The 16,818-nt window shown below is 41.5% G+C and overlaps 1 protein-coding gene across 7 annotated transcripts in view; it reads left to right on the forward strand.

Moving 5' to 3' along the window:
* The window catches only part of apbb2b (amyloid beta (A4) precursor protein-binding, family B, member 2b), a 43,621-nt gene that overhangs the window by 10,070 nt on the left and 16,733 nt on the right, over positions 1 to 16,818 (forward strand). For 5 of the 7 annotated variants that reach the window (XM_046413925.1, XM_046413956.1, XM_046413950.1 and 2 more), the window contains exons 2-8: positions 4,351 to 4,457; positions 5,189 to 5,255; positions 6,646 to 7,716; positions 13,583 to 13,827; positions 14,718 to 14,849; positions 15,448 to 15,519; positions 16,357 to 16,407. In XM_046413925.1, the coding sequence (XP_046269881.1) occupies positions 5,237 to 5,255; positions 6,646 to 7,716; positions 13,583 to 13,827; positions 14,718 to 14,849; positions 15,448 to 15,519; positions 16,357 to 16,407 (1,590 nt within the window). In that variant the 5' untranslated portion in view covers positions 4,351 to 4,457; positions 5,189 to 5,236. Of the gene's footprint in view, positions 1 to 4,350; positions 4,458 to 5,188; positions 5,256 to 6,645; positions 7,717 to 10,736; positions 10,864 to 13,582; positions 13,828 to 14,717; positions 14,850 to 15,447; positions 15,520 to 16,356; positions 16,408 to 16,818 lie in introns of those variants that run through there. The other 2 variants (XM_046413960.1, XM_046413970.1) reach the window with 2 other exon arrangements.

The raw sequence follows: 16,818 nt of genomic DNA on the forward strand, positions 1-16,818 counted from the left end.
CCATTTGGCATATGAATTTAAATGTGCCTCTGCCTTGCTCAGTTCAGAGTCTGCTAAACTTGGGTGGTTACACACAGCACACATGTAAAAAAGAAACAGAAACACACAGGGAGGTGGAGCATTTGCAGCTGCTCCTTTCATTCTCGCTGGTTCCAGACCCCCCCCAACATAAGTATGACACTTGCACACACACATACAACAGCACACAGTGGGTCAGAAGCCAAAGGTCACTGTCATGCTGTGACACATCCTAGATCTTATTACCAACCCCACCCACCACCCCCATGTGTTTTTGTCTGCCTGTGTGTGTCTTTAACATACTGAGTCTGCCCGCCTGTCTGCGTTTAAGTGTTTACAAGCAAGTCCATATGGAAGGTTCACCCTCATATTTACTGTTCATGTGTGTGTTTGTCAATGGATGTTTGTCTCTGTGTGTTGTTGGTGCCAGTGCTGTCCTGCCCACAGAGGGGCCCTGTAATCATACCTAGACCCCCTCATCTGCAGCTGGGGACTGCAGGGCGCCCTTTGTGCCTGTGGAAGCTCAAAACCACCACTACGATCGCCGCCATTCCATCCAGTTTCAAGCCATGTCCAGCAGTTGGGATTGAAAGTTGTAGTTTTTGTGCATATTTGCTGCTGAACTGTAGCTCCACCCAAGTGTGAAAACATGTTACATCTGTGCATAGCCAAAAGAAATGATATGACAAATTCCATACGTTCCATAGTTAGTGTTTGGACAGTGACACGTTTTTGGTGTTGTGGCTCTTCTTGTAGCTGGCTGACTGGACTTGCAATGAGACAATCAGTGTGAGGTTAATGTGGTAACTTTAATGGACACCATGTGCTTAAAGGTCTTCGGGAGCACTACTATATATGTGACAAAAGTTTGTGGAAAGACTTTTGTGGCTCCAGGGGGAACTTGAGTGAAGAGTTGCCTTATACCAGCGTCGTTTGGGTTTGAAAATGAAGAATATGACAAATATTATGTAGGGTTGTCATGACGTAAAAATGTTCTGAGTGGTTTGATATTAAGACAAGTGCTAGGCTCGACTGATAATACCAAATTTTATCACTAGTTGTTACATGTTACTCAGCCAATCCTGAGTAGAGATGGGTGCGATTAGTCGACAAGTTGATTAAACTTTACTGCCCTCACTAGCTGGCACCAGAAATACTAGTCAATCAAACTTATTATTATCCTATATATTTATTATTGATGTGCATGCAGGAGCCATTTCTAGAGCTACGCACATGCAGGACAACAAAATGACCTAGCAGGTGTCACCTCTGTGCTTTGGGTTACAGTATAGGTAGGCACTCTCACTTGGAGGACTGGTGTTGGTTTATGGAAGAGCACAAATGGTTTTTTGACCGCTATGGCAGGCCTACGCTGCTTTGTTGTATTGGTGAAATGTTGGACTGTATGGAGATTGATGGACAGCGTTTTTTGCGCAATGTTTAACCTTATAGATTAAAATCAATTTTTACTGTTTCAAAATGTTTTCTTACTTTTTGGATAAATTGACTAAGTTTATACTTCCATCTAAACATCAGGGTCTTTAGGAACATTCCTAGTGTTGAGGCTTGTTTTAGTTTTGTCGGTCAGCTCAGATTCAGTCCTGCCAGACTGTGTTGAGGGCTAAGATGTATCAGCATTTCTTTGGGCTCTTTCACTGTGTTAAATCTTTCCATCCCTTTCTCAGACTGGAAAGTGTGTTATTGTTACTATGACAACTGGTAACCATGAGTCGTCACGTCATTAGCTGCGGTATATCTGCTCCCATATCGGCATCCCATGGTGCCTTCAGTCATTTTATTTAATTAAATGTGACAAATAAAACATGATTGTTTCATGGTTCCCACTCTGGTAAACTCTGTTTTTTTTTTTTGGCAAGTTAAACCCATCTAATATCATCATATTTGTTCATCATCAGTGTTTGTTTAACCAATGTCTGGTTCAAGTCTACAAGCCACAGACAACAGCAGACTCTGTTTTTTTTTTTTTGTTTTTTTTTTATTATGCTCTGCCAGGCTTACGCTGGAGCCATTGTCACTTTTTACATCTTTTATAGTCTTTTTGCCTTTAAACTTTGGATCACTGTGGGACTGTGTACAAACAGTACTACACTCCCAATGACTTGTGCTAATGCTGGATAGGTTTGACATGGCTGCAGAGCAGGAGGGAGACTCTAGTACAGAGCCAGTCTGTGCTGATGCGTGATTCATATGGTTTTAGACACCCATTCATACAAATACTTTCTCCCACACACAAACACTCACACACACACTCACGTTTCCAGGTATGCAGACTTGTTGCAGCAGGATTCAAGGAACTGAGCATGCCTTGTAATTTTAATCCCAGAATGAAACTTTTTTTTTTTAAATTGCGAATGTTGCTTCACTTTTATATCTCAGACTCTTTCCCAGCTTTTATACTTGACCTCTGTAAGTAATTATGTCTCTGTTAGTATCATTGTTTTTCTCTGTCAGTGACTCCCACAGATAAATCTGTGCCTATTCATAACATCAGTGAATCTAGAGACTGAAAGCTGCCACAGCTTTTTAGACTAACATGATATCTCTGTTGTAGCCACTGCTTAAACCATCAGAGAAATGACGTTATAAGTACACAGCTGGTTTGAGGCCAAAATTATATAGCTGTTCTTGAAATGGTTTACCATTTCTTTTTACCCATAGACAGTGCAACACAAAGTGTTGCCAGACAAACCAGATGTTGTTTGTCTGTTATGTCAGTATGCAGTATTTGCTCAGTATAAGCCTGTGGTAGTCCAATCAGAACCTTTTCTAGGTTGTTGAATAGATTTACCAGCAGCAGTCAAGTGCTTCAGCATGAATACTTTCAGAGTAGGCACTGTTCATACTGTTCTTAGTTACATAAACTTGTACAAATATTAATGTTATGTAAGCCTGGAGATTCATTTTCATGAATTTTTGCAAGTTTAGAAGAAAAACAGTACCGTATATGTGTTGTTTCACCTTGACCTCCTGTACTTTATTTGCTTCCATTTAGTTATGAAAATGAGATGGGATGGATTGATTAATTTGTCGTTAAACAAATTTCTCTTTGTCATCGTGCGTGCAAAAACACCAAAAATATAGAGCTACTTAGATAGATAGCTGCTTTATTGCTGCCTTATTTATGAAATGTTACAAACAACGGATCAATCTTTGTGCTTCAGACAGTTAACTATACTACAACTGGCTTGATAGAGGAAGAACTGAAATGAGTTTCTCTGAGCAGAAGATCTTGTCCATTGACCAGAGCCAATTTCCAAATCCATGGCTGCTTTTAATCTCCTCTTCGTTTCTACAAATCACAACATACGTCACAACTACTGCAAGCCCTAAAGCCTTCATGTATATTGTACTCTTAAATTAATGTCTGTGCAGATCAGGTCTGTTCCTTGACATTTAAGACTGAGAGAATAATGACATAAGTATATTAGGATTGAGTCTTTAAAGAAAAAACAGAAGGAGAAGAAGAGAAAAGAAGAAAAGGAGGCAGGATAAGAAGTCGTGTCAGCAATAGTGTTTGTGGTTTAGTCATCATGACGGGAGTTGAAGACCTCTTAAAAATCTACAGTGAATTCTCTCACATACAGACAAATGAGAGAAATTAGTGAAGGGTAAATTCAACCTTAAAAAAAGATAAAATTCTCCTAATTCCCGCATTTGCAGTCCACACACTAATCAGCTAGTATCAGGGTCTGGGACAATAACAGTAACAGTGGCTGCTATTGCCTAAACCTTATGACCGTTTGTTACTGACAATCATGCACTAAGAAGTGTCACAATGTTCTAACAGCTGATAGTGGTGCACACTGATTAAATCTTTAAATGCAATTTAATTCCGCCAAAACATTTGAGGTGTTTTTCCAGCTCCTCAGCCAGGGATAAGTGGAATTTTATTGTCCATTCTTAGTGTGCTTATTATCGCTCTCTCCACTACTCGTCAAAGTTGTGTGTTAGTGGGAACTATCTACATGTCTTGAATGCATCATGCAATTTTGTGTGTGTATGTGTGTGTGTGTTGGTTGCTGGAAAGCAGAATAGGGGGAGTTTACAAGTCTCCTGTGGCATTAGGTTTTATGGTGGTTCCAGTCAGCTATGGGTTTTGCAGGACTCTGCACCAAAAAAAAAAAAAAAATGAGCTTGCAAAATGAGCCTTATGTACATACACACACCTTGTGTATTAATGTTTGATCGAGGTTGTGAATAATTGATGTGTCTTTATTATTTGCCCCTCTGGTGTCCTGTTGTCCTTCTTCTCTCTCTGTTCACCCCTCCCTCTTTCTCTCTCATTAATCCTGTTATATGTCTCTTCCTCAGGAAGCTGCTGTTTCAGTGAAGACCTTGTGATTGGATGAAGAGAGAACCACCGACAACCAGTATGGCCGTGCTCCATCCTGGAATTTCCCAAAATCCTTAGTTCTCTGGTAAGTAGTAACTATAGAAGGACTTTTTTTTTTTTTTTGTCGACATGTTTACAACATAAAAATAGACTTTTGCATGCCCTCTGTGCTTTTAGAAAATGTTGCTCTTCTTGTCGTAACTGAAAATATAGGCCCGGTTCTACTTTCATTGTTTACAGTGACATTATGTAAGTGCCTCACAGTAAACACAAAAACAATCTCTGTTACTTTGAAGCCACCGAAGCAAGGATTTGCTGCATATCTGAATCTAAGGTGGATCACTTAAGCCAAATTGGAACCTTATTGTTGTTAGGATGAACTTAAAATTTAGCTAACACATAATGTCTGATTTTGTTTTATATTCAGCTTTTTTGTGCAGTTACTGATAAAATAAATTGATTTAAAAATGTGCTGCTTTGGCTCTGATGCAGCATACTTCCTCTGTCTGGCATTGCCACTCAGTTACCTTCAGTGATGATTGAAGTGAAGTGTTGGGTTTGATAAACATCACAAAAGTAACTTGTTTGTTACCCAAGCAGCACTTTGGTGCTGGGCTTTTTGCTCTCCTATAATTTTGATTTCTCTAGTGTTTGGAGTCCCTTCACTGCTTTCACTGTTTCCATAGAAACCAGCTGTAGTTGGGTTCCACGTGGATGAATGTGGTCTCTGAGGGGAACCCAAGAAGCACTTGGGATTCTTTGCATTCTTGCTCTGATTGTGCTTGTACTTTTATTTTCTCCCTGCGTGGTGGTCAGATCTGCAGCTGAGTCTACTGAACCCTGAACCGTGACTGGCACAAGTCTATGACTGACATCCTGTCAGGTACAGCACACACACACGCTTTCACACATGCTGTCTTTCCTGTTTGCTCTTCAGCTGGAATGAAAGTGAAGTGAAGATCACACCTCATGACTTTCAGTTCCCCATCCCTGCTCTGCAGTAGCTAGTGGCTTTTAAAGTCTGCAATCCACGCTAATATGGATAAAAAATTGTGATTTTATTTTCTATTTTGTTATTATCCACAAATCCTATAAAGCCAAAGCTAACACTATGTTATTCCTTCACTCAGTACATTCTAGCTTCTCTGCCCTGTCTGTGGATTTCCTACATCTGGGTATCGTAGTTTTTAGCCTTACTCAGGAAGGAGTTAACAGTGTTTGGGCACTGTCTTCAGATCTGGTGCATAAAAAGATTTACAACTCCAAAACAAAGTAGGAAATAAACTAAAAATATGCTACATATTCGCCGTCATGAAGAAATGTGTGAGATAGTTCAACTGCCTGAGTCTTGTGTGTGTTTTCAATCATTTTTCAACAATGACATGTCAGAGAAAAAAACATTACTATGTGCTCTATAAGGCTTTTGCTTGGCAGGCATTTAATAATATGATGAATTCAATGTTAGCTTTGGTCTTTAGACCTTAAAGGATGTTTGAATGCATGCAGTAGACTTGAGTTGACCTCGGTCTGGTTAAAGCTCTGGTGTGTTTAATTGCATTTCTGTGCAAACTGAACCAAAAGAAAAACAGCCTCAGGTTGCATAATTGTTTACCTGCTATCATCACTTTTTTTTGCAGTTATTTATAAAATTCCTTGACATATTTCTTTTCACATTTAATGATTGTAAACATACACAGTTGTTCTGTAATTTTCTGTATGCAGTGAGCCAATAATGAATTAGAATGGCACTCAGACTAGCACATACCTCAGCCAAGGCCAGTAGTCCACTCTCATATGATATGCAAATAAGAAAACACAAACTCCAAGGTCAAGATTATTGTTTGGTCTTGTGAAGCATTATTTTGTCTTAATATTTCTGGAGTTCATGGCCGACAACTCACATCTGGATGTGAGTAAGACTAATAACTAGCTCCATGATATGTGTGTATTTATGTTTCTGTAGAAATGTCTCGTCTCATTTGATGCTCTTAATTTGTTATGTTTAACGCCATTTGTTGTAAAAGCATTTATGTTTTAAGCTGAACACGTCTGTTATATTTTACTGCTGCTGGAAGAATGTTATATATTAGAATCATTGAGTTTCACCACATTCTAATGACACAGCATCTGCCTTTTACAAGACAATGCAAGAATAGGTGTTACAATGCAAAGAGCCGTAGCCATTACAGCAGTGGGACACTCTTTCTCAAAGTTTCCTACATGTGTAGATTTAATTTTATTCAACTTCTGTTTCCCTTCTCCTCCTCTTCCAGGTGATCTGTCTTGTGCCACAATGATGTCGGTAGATATGACCAATCACAATGGCCCCGCTGCCACACCTCCCACCTCCCTCAGCCTTCGCTCCTCGCACAACCAGCTACTCAGCAGTGACGTCATAAAGCAGGGCTCCGCCACACCTCCCAAGTGTCGCAAAAAGTATGCACTCACCAGTATCCAGGCTGCCATGGGCCTCGGAGAAGCAGTGCCATCTTCATCATCACCATCTTCATCCCCATCACAGTCTTCTACTCCCAGCAATCCCAAACTAGCCAAGAATGGAGTCAACCAGCTCCGTAAAGCCGGTCAGGATCACAACAAAAACACTACCGGCCATGACCCGAAGGACCTGGACGGTAATTCGGAAACTGCAGCAGATGACCTGAATGTCAACACAGCTGAGGAGCATGATAGTCACACTCTCACTAACAATGACCGAGAGGATGATGTCATTAAGCTAGAAGATGAACTGCACCCAGATAGTGATGCAGAGCCCGAGCAGAAAACTGAATCAGACATAGACTGTAACATTAACACGACTGTGGATCTCCAACTGAATGGCAACACAACAGCAGATCTGGGCTTTGACTTGAATATTGAGGCAGAGGAGAGCGATGACATCAGCATACTGTCTGAGAAGGAAATGATGTCAAAGATGAAGATTGAGGAAGATGGAGATGAGGGATTAGTGGAGGAGCAGGAGGATGAGGAGAAGAAGCCCTTACTGGTGATAGAAAGTGTTACTCCTGTGAAGAACCAGGAAGTTTCTTCAGGCCTGGAGTTCATCTCTAACTTCCACTCCAACCTCAAGCTCCTCAAATCAGGCAAGGATTCTTCGGTGCCTCCTCCTCCTTCGCCTCCCAGGCAAACCAGCCCAGAGGACGCGCCCTTGCTCTCTGTGGCCTCCTGCTCCTCCTCTTCCTCCTCTTCTCCAGAGACAAAAAAGGACAGAAGGACTGGCGCAAAGACAGATTGTGCTTTGAATCGCATCCAAAATCTAAACCCCAGTGATGAGGAGTTGAGTTGGACCACACTGTCCCAGGAGAGCAACTCCCCAGAGGAGACAGGTACACACACTAAGACACACAAAACATGCTGCAAAAAGTTTATGCCAGTAAACCTTATAGCCGTCATCTTTCACTGATGTTTGGCGTAGTTACTGGTGTTTTTTTTCCTGTGTGCTATGTAGTGGTTTCCTCTCTGCTGATGACATGTTTCCATTTATGGTGACCAAGTGTGTGTGAGTATGAGTGTGTGTATGTGTATGTATATGCAGGACTCAGACATTGTTGGAACAGAATAACAAACACTCCAGACTCCAGTAAATCTCCCAAAGTCCCTCTGAGACAGGAAGTGCCCCTGTAACCTCATGGGTGGTTAGCATGCTAGATAAGCTTTGTCCTGTTTGAAGCTGTGTCCTGTGCATGCATGTGTGTGATTGTGTGCACACAGGGCTTCCTAGTCAGGAAAAATGCAATGCAAAATACATGCAAAATCTGTAGCTGCCGTACTCCCTCTCTCTCTCTCTCTGCTACACTAAAGAGAGGAGCCACTTTACCTCCCTATAATCTTCCGTATTGTCTTTTTATACTGTTCAGTTTTCATCATTCTTTTTCTGGAAATATGAACATTTCTGCTCTGTGTTCAGTTCATTCAGGGTTACATTCTTGAGGTCAGTTTGTCTGATTGTTTTGTTTCCAAACCCATCTATATAAGTATGCAATGTGTCTGGACAGACAGAAAAACGGACCTCAATATGCACTACATAGACAAAAGTATTGGGGCACCAGCCCTGAATTTTTGCCCATTCATGCAGTAGAGCATTTGTGAAGTCTGGCATTGATAGAACGAAAAGGCCTGGCTCGCAATCTCCATTCCAGTTCATCCCAAAGGTGTTTGATGGGGTTGAGGTCAGGGCTCTGTGTCGGCCAGTCAGGTTCTTCCACACCAAACTCATCCAACCATGTCTTTATGGACTTTGCTTTGTGCACTATGGCACATTCTTGGTGGAATAGAAAAGGACCTTCACCAAACTGTTGCCACACAGTTAGAAGCATAGCATTGTCCAAAATGTCTTGGTATGATGAAGCATTAAGATTTCCCTTCACTGGAAGCAAGCGGCCCAGCCCAACCCCTGAAAAACAGCCTCATTAAGAAACGTGTCTGGATACTTTTGTCTCTATAGTAGTTTGTATCGATATAAAATTGGGCATCACCAAAGCATGTCATTACCTTACGCTGAAATTAAGTCAAGCTAATTTTATTTATTTTTTCTGTAAATAATCACTGTAGTGCACATAGAGAAGATGGAACCTATTTTAATTTTGTAACTGAAGTTTAAAAATTCCCATGAGTCATCACCCCTGTCATGGCCCTCTACTTTCTTAAACTCGCTTGTTGCCTACCTCTGCAGAAGGTCTGTTAAAGTCGTTGTATTTCTTTTGTCAGCATTATGTAAAAATCTGGATGTTCAGTTTAATGGGCCCTTAAAACTTTCTGCCTTGTGCTTTGTTTTAAGCCATATGAAACGCATCCATCTCCTCTAGAGCAGCAGCCCCAACCTCTGACATGAGCTCAGCTGTAAAGCATCCTCTCAGTCTGTGAGAGTCGCAGTGCTCTGAGCTGTTGAGCCGCTGCTTTCTTCCTCTCCTTCTCTTGCTTCTAGCTCTCTGATGACTCACTGTCTTTTCGATCGGCAGGCTCTGACCATTTGTGTATTTCATTTCTCTACAAGTACCAGCAGCTTATCCTCCTGAATGTTTCTAAGTTTTGCTGTTGCAGCTGCCTAGAATTTACTTTCAGTGATCTTTTTTCCTTCTCTCCTCTTGCTTGTCTTCGTCTAAAATGTCATTCCAAAGTGATAAATTCCTCATGGGACAGCCTTACATTGGTTGAGATCAATGTCTGTGTGCGTTGATGAGCCGAATATGGAGGGGGGCAAAGTCGGCACTGGCAATGCTTGTAGTCTCTATATAAGACATATTGTCCTCCGAGGGTTTCCTGAAGCGTTGATAATAATCATTCTGTCATTGTTCATCTTGAATTCATCGATATCTAACATGTAATCGTCCATGCTGCTATCAGCCTCTCTTGCACTCTTTTATTGACAAAGTCATGTCGTTTTCCCGAGTGTGTGTCAGATTCCTCTGTGGATGTTGCGGGTTAGGAGGCCAATAGGAAACTGCTTTCACACAGGGGAACCAAAACACACACACACCCACATACGCACACAAATATACATACATACATACATACACACACACACACACACAATCTGAGTTGTAGAAGGCCATTTAAAGAGCTCCTTGGCATTCTCCTGCAACAACTTGCATTGTAATGCATGTCAGGAAACTTGAGCTGATTGTGGATGAGTACAGCACAGCAGCGTTTGAAGTGCAGTGTGGTTTTTTTTTCTGACAGTCACATGTCAAGTTACTTTTCTCTCTGTCACCCACTTAATCTTTGCTCTCTCTCTATATCAAAACTCCTACCCATTTTTCTTCTTATATCAGTCCTACTGTATGCCTCCTTCTCCTCTTTCTCCTCCTCCTCCTCCTCCTTGTTCCTCCACTGGATATGATACTGAATGAAAAATGATGTGGGGGTTGCCAGGACAACCAACAGTGGCTACAGAGAAGGTGGAAAGGAGGGAGAAAGTGATAAATATAGATATTTGAACAGGATGAGTGTTCCAAATATTCAGGTTCTTTCCATGTGCCTTGCGCATATGTTTGTTTTAGGACAGGAAAGGGAGGGCAGGCTTATTTCAGCTGTTCATGTTGTTGATGTTCCAGATAGAGGAAGGAGAGACAGCAACAGCAGCCATATCTCAGCTGCAGGGGATACACAACCTTCAACTCTCTGTCTCTGTTTTTGCGAGCACTATTCCCCTCATTCCCTCTTTTCTCCCCCTCTTCTCTGTCTCTCTTTTCAAATCATGTTTTCCCAGCCTCTCTGCTTCAGTGTGTCTCCATGTTCCCCCCCTCTCTCTCTTTCTCCCTTCTCCCTTTCTCCTCACCCCCTCTCTCTTGCAGTGCCTCCCTCCTCTCTCTCTCTCTCTCTCTCCCTCTCTCTCTCCCTCTCTCTCTTTCAATCTCTGTCTGGGGTTCTTTCTGTAGTTACAGCACTGGCTTTTTGCTGTTTGAGAGGCAGCTAGCTAACAATGATGCTGGGTAAAGACTACATGCTGGCCATTGTGATTGTCAATTACGAGGGTAGGTGCATCTATCGAAGTCGGCTGGAAACTACACCGTGGGGCTAGAGTTTGAGCGCTGTCTGAGTGTGTCTGCCTGTGTATGAGTGTGTACACAAGCATGGCTGTGTGTGTGTGTCCTCCAACATGGGGATGAAGTTTGTCACTATTGGTATTGTTGTATAAATATCTGCCCGAGGAATCTGTGGTCTGTGCATGCTGTGTTTGTGTGTCTGCATCGATGTGGTCATGCTAGTTTGTGTGTGCGAATGGTATCGTTTTCCAGAGATAACGTGCGTATATGTGTGTGTTTTGCTCCAGAATCTCAGTGCTCTACCCTCCCCCTCTGCCTAACTCTGCTCTGGCATGGAGCTGCATGCTAACCGAGGCTGTCATAGGCTAACTGCTACGCAGCTCCGCTGTGGCCCGTGCCCTGCGTTGGTGCAGGGCCAGTTGGTAGCCCCTGTGTTAGCATGCTTAAACTTGTCTTGCCAATTCCACACTTGCCACGGTGCTTGCAGAAGGTGATGCTGTTAACTGTAAGGCATGATATGCCACTCGAGCAAAGCCAAGCACAGCCTTGTCTCTCTGCCTCTGCTCTTGTGTATGTACATGATTTAATCCACATCCAGTAGTCTGTTCATCTCATACTGGGACACATTCTCTGAGTCACCATATTCCCCCTCACTCATAGCAAAGACATTCAGATTCTCTGTTGTAGTTTTATTGGCTTTGACCTATTTTTTTTGCTCATAAAAGACTGCTACTCCCAGAAGGCACTGCTTCCCAGCTACTTGCTCTGATCCACAATCTGCTTGTGCCAAGAACGTATGTGGGCAAGTTTTGTGTGTGAGTGATTTCTGGTCAATTAAATGAACTAAATCTAATAAAATAACTTCCCTCTACATGTATATATGTGAGTGTGTGTGTGTGTGTGTGTGTGTTTCTGAAATCCATCTCAATTTGGACCGACCCAGTCATCATGATGACTTATGGCCTGCTGTCATGGCGACAGGCCCACGGGCTGTGTTTCATCAGCATGGTCAGCAGTTCAAGAACCCTTTTGCAATCACACACACAGACACACGCCGTACACACAAATACACACAGCACCATCTGACCAGTCCCTCACAGCTTATATCACCTTTATGACTTACTAGAACACCTTATGTATTTTCATATCGTCTTTACTACCTCTCCCACTACATCAGCATCACACACACGAAGATGCCATCAATTGTTCTGTGTGTGTGTGTGTGTGTGTGCGTGCCTGTGTGTGTATTCTTGTTCGTGTGTTCAAATGGTTTGACTGTCAGGAAACAGCAATCTTCAGAGGAGCTGACATTTAGTACAAGAGTGAGAGAAGAAAGTGACATAAGTGCTCTGATACCATCTCCACACAGGATCTGTGTGAGTGTGTGTGTGTGTGTGTGTGTATTTTGAAGGTAATTGCTGGATTTCCTCCACATGTATCACTCACCACCCAACAAATTATAGTAGTAGCCATCTGCTGTTTTTTGTTAGGGAAGGGAAGATAAAATTTTACAAGAATCCATACGCCCTGCTGTTTTTTTTTGCTTTTGAAATACAAGAGCACAGCACGTGGTTTGTAGACATATTTATTATTTTGTTAATTTATTTTGAAGGTTATTAGTCCTGGCTCTTCCACTTTAATTACTTGGAGTCATGGAGTGTTTGGTGTATAAAGTTAATAACTGTGTTGATACCACTTGTATATTTTTAAACTTATATAGTTTATAGTTAAGTAAAAACAGTGTTAAAGTGAGTTATACAGTATAAATTGACTTTGCAACAACACAATTTTTTTCATTGGCATCATTGGCAAAGTGTAATTAATTTTGTTTTGCCTTAAGTAGACAGGAAAAAGTACAGTCAAATTCAGAGTGAAGCCTGATATATTGGAAGCAACATGCACCACTGCAAACCTGGTACACATTGATCTTGAAAAAGAATTGTTATCAACGATGTGGCTCTTCATTTTCGCCTGGCTCTGGTTTTGTTGCACCCTGAAATATTTTCCATATCAACTGTTTTGATTTCACCATTAGTGGCCTTTCAGAGAGGCAATGACTTAAAGAACCCATGATGGATAATACATGTTTGGAAATGAGACAGCAGATTTGTGTGATAATGGGTTCAGAGAAGAAGATAATACAATTACCAGATCCGGAGAATATTTGCAAGTCCTCGCTTTGTCATGTTGAATAAAACCATGTATATTTAAAGTCTAATTTGAGCTCCCTTAGTTGGACTGCACCTGACATCTCTTGAACTGTTCTAAATGTGAGAAGGATGCTTGTGCCCGTGTGTTGTGGTGTACCTCAGTAGTTGTTATGTGCCTATGTGATATGTTTTATTAAAAAATAATTAAGTTGTGTGTGTGGGGTTGTTGAGCAAGTGTGCCACAGCAGTTCTTAGCTTAGTTATACTCAGTTGTTGTCTGTGGAGAGACACGGCTGTTAAATGACAGCCGCAGCAGTTGCTCACAATTCCAGTCAGCTGTTCATATCATTCAGTATTGGTGTGGGGGGATTAACTTTTATTTAACTCAGGCCAGTTCGGTCATGTGGAAGAAAAATCAATATTTTATGTGTGCGGTGTCAGAAGAGTGTTTAAATGCATTTGTAAGTAAAGTATGTAAGAAGTTGGTCATTTCAACAAAAGTTGCACTTTTTTCCACTGATATCAATAAACCATCCAAATGTTTGTTTCTCCACCAGATATTTGGAGCGAGCAGTCGTTCCAGACAGACCCTGACCTGCCTCCAGGATGGAAGAAGATCACAGACATGGCCGGTATCTACTACTGGCACATTCCTACAGGCACCACCCAGTGGGAGAGGCCTGCAACCCGCCCAACGCCCCCTGGACAGACGGAGTCCCAGGCCCTGGGCGACCACACAGCCTCGACAGCACGTGAACACTCCCTGGGCTCACTCAGTCCCTCACCCACTCCTGACCACGATGTGAGTGGCTTAACAGACACACATTTAACTCACACACACACACACAATTTTGGTAAAATTTAACTGAGATCACCCAAGATGGTGTCAAATTGTGGTTGGACTAAAGTCTTGACAAGTATCCATCCACACTGTAAGAGATGATGGAGAACAATGGGAAAATAAGATGAAGTCACAGATTTAAATTAGCGCAAAAAAATAATTAGGTCAAACTAAGATTTAAGCACAGACATAACAATTTAGTTGAAGATTTAAATCATTATTATTCTAGATTGTGTCTTTATAAGTCATTATTGTTATTAGAAATGCAGCGTGTGTGAATATTGTACACTCGGTTGCCAGTTTATTAAAGATTTTGAGCTAAAATGAATGCAGTCTAATAAATCCTAACTTCATTGAGGTTTTAATGTTCCGTTTCTGTCCAAACTGTGTTAGAGAGTTTGAGTTTTTATGATCACGTAGGAGGTTGCGGTCAGTGGTGCTGTTGAATCGTAACATGTCGTACTAAAATGTGTTTAATGAATCTCTATTGAATCTGCACCTTTAACAGGAGTGAGACAGGCTGTTGAATTAGACTGCATTGTGAAAACCCCTGCATTATTTTAGTTACAGCTGATATTATTGATTATATTTTCTGATGCACAGTTATCAACAAGTGCAAGTTAAGTACTCCATGTGTTACTCCTCCAGAAGATGTTTCTTGATCTTGGGACCAAACTATTTACAGAGATGATGATAATGATAATAATATAAATTTCAAAGCTCAGTAATAGTCTCAACAAGGGAACTTAGCTGTTTCCTTAAATCCACAAGTGAAGAAGTATGGCAATTTCTAATAACTTTGTGTGTGTGTGTGTGTGTGTGTGTGTGTGTGTGTGTGTGTGTGCTTGTAGTCGTGCCAGGCAGAGATCTTCTTCAGGGCGTCGACTCGCTCAGGCAGCACCACCTCCGACAGCTCAGTAGAGCCTCTCTCCACTCAAGAGCCCACTCTCACCACATGTGGATTCGTCAACAGCTGCTACTTTGTAAGTTACAAAAGTACCAACAGGCTTATTCCGTTTCATTGTACTTAGCTGGGGTATTTTGTACATTTTATAAGAAATCTGTATGCTAATTTTAAACAGGACCGTGTATTTGTCTGAATGATTATCTGTTTTGTGTAGTGCTGACTAAGATTAGCGAAGGATTGGCAGAAATATGCCAGAAGACAGCCTGACAGGGTAAAGATAGTGAGACTGAGAAAGGACTGTCCATACACCACACCAGTCCAGCGGCAGAATAGAGGATTGCACTGAGTAAATCAATCAGTCAATCATGTAGAATGATGGAGGAAACGGAGAGTGGAAGAGAGATTGATAGAGAGGAGTGTGGTGTAGATAAAATATTGATTGAGTGAGAATGGACTGATGTTGACAGATAGCTGTGACAGAATCTCAATCTGGCACATCTATCTGGAGCGACTGACTTGCAGACTACTCGAGTATTAGCCGGTGACTCAAGAGCCAAAATGGCAGACAGACAAACACGGTGGAGTAACATGTCTTCTAAATTCTCGCTGTGAAGATTCTGATCATTTTTCTTTTCATGCTTCATGTCTCTCTGTTTCTCTCTCTCTGTCTTTAGCCTCGTTCCACATCTCTGCAGGGGATGCCTGATCAAGACTGTCGCTCTCAGCATCACACAGATGAGGATAAGGTAGGACACTTTCTCCATGTTCTGCTACCTTCCTCAATCTCCACTTTTCCTCTTGTCCTTTGGCGCTTTAGGCTTGAGTTGAACTTAATATCTTTCTTTTTCTGTAAATATGTGTGTTTGTGTGTGACACATATCGAAAAAATGATTCCTACAGCATCTGTATGTGTGTATATATTACTGTATACATATGTCTACTTGTATCACATCCAGTGCAGTCAGTAAGTATTTGGACCGTGACATGTTTTCATGTGGTTTGTTTTTCATTGCATTTGGTTTGAATTTAACATGTGGCTGTGAATTTACAGTGATTCCTACAGTGGACTACTTCATTTTGATAAGATAGAGCTATACATGTATATCCTACACAAATATCATGTTAATTGTTATTGTTATTTGGCTTTTCTTTCCTCACTTGGCACGTTATTGAATTGGAATTTTGTTGGTGAAAATTAAACAAATGAATGTCAGATCCATTTCAGATCCTCCATGGGGAAAAAAATGTCACTGTCCAAAACAGTAATGGCTGTACTCTATGTTTGTATTGCTTGTATTCTACTAATCAAGAATCAGTAGATTCTCAGCAGGAAGGTGAATGTTCAATAGGAGTGAGAAACATTTGAAATTGCTTTTCAAAGATCGACAGCTTTTCATTTAAGAAATGTTTTGCTGGGACGCTCCTTATTGCAACAGGCACTCGGTGTGGAGTGAGCTGGTTAGCTAACAGCGTTGTTTTGTCTTTTCTTCCCTCGCCCCCCTCCCACCTTTGTCCCCCAATCTTTGCCCCACCACTGTGTGCATATGTGTGTGTGTGTGTGTGTGTTTTAACGCTGTATGTAGAAACAGGTGTGGAGTGATTTTGGCGGAAAGATTGATAGTGAAGTGTGGAAGGCAAGTATAATGCACTCGGTGCCAGTATGTCTTGTTCTTGGTCTATCCTCACTGACTCTGAGTGTATACATCTATGCACCATATGCTAGAAATTTACTGCCTGGGCAAAAGCATGTGTGGCTGATGCTTCAGCATAACTGTAACCGCACCAACTGCAGCATTTTGACATGCCTGATATGAAACATCTCTTTTACTTGGCTGCAGCAACACACTCAACAGGTTGTTCCTTTCTTTACTCATGTGGCTAAAATGTTGTCGTCTTTCTTTCCTGCTGGCATAGACCAAAATGTGTTTGCGCACGCAAGTGTGTGTACATATACATGATAACTTTCTCTCCTCTACTTGCAGCATGTCCCCTTACAAATAACACACCAACCCCATTTCTCCATTCAGCAAGACCATCCCACCCAC

The sequence above is a fragment of the Scatophagus argus genome, chromosome 2, assembly GCF_020382885.2.
Source record: "Scatophagus argus isolate fScaArg1 chromosome 2, fScaArg1.pri, whole genome shotgun sequence".
NCBI lineage: Eukaryota > Metazoa > Chordata > Actinopteri > Scatophagidae > Scatophagus > Scatophagus argus.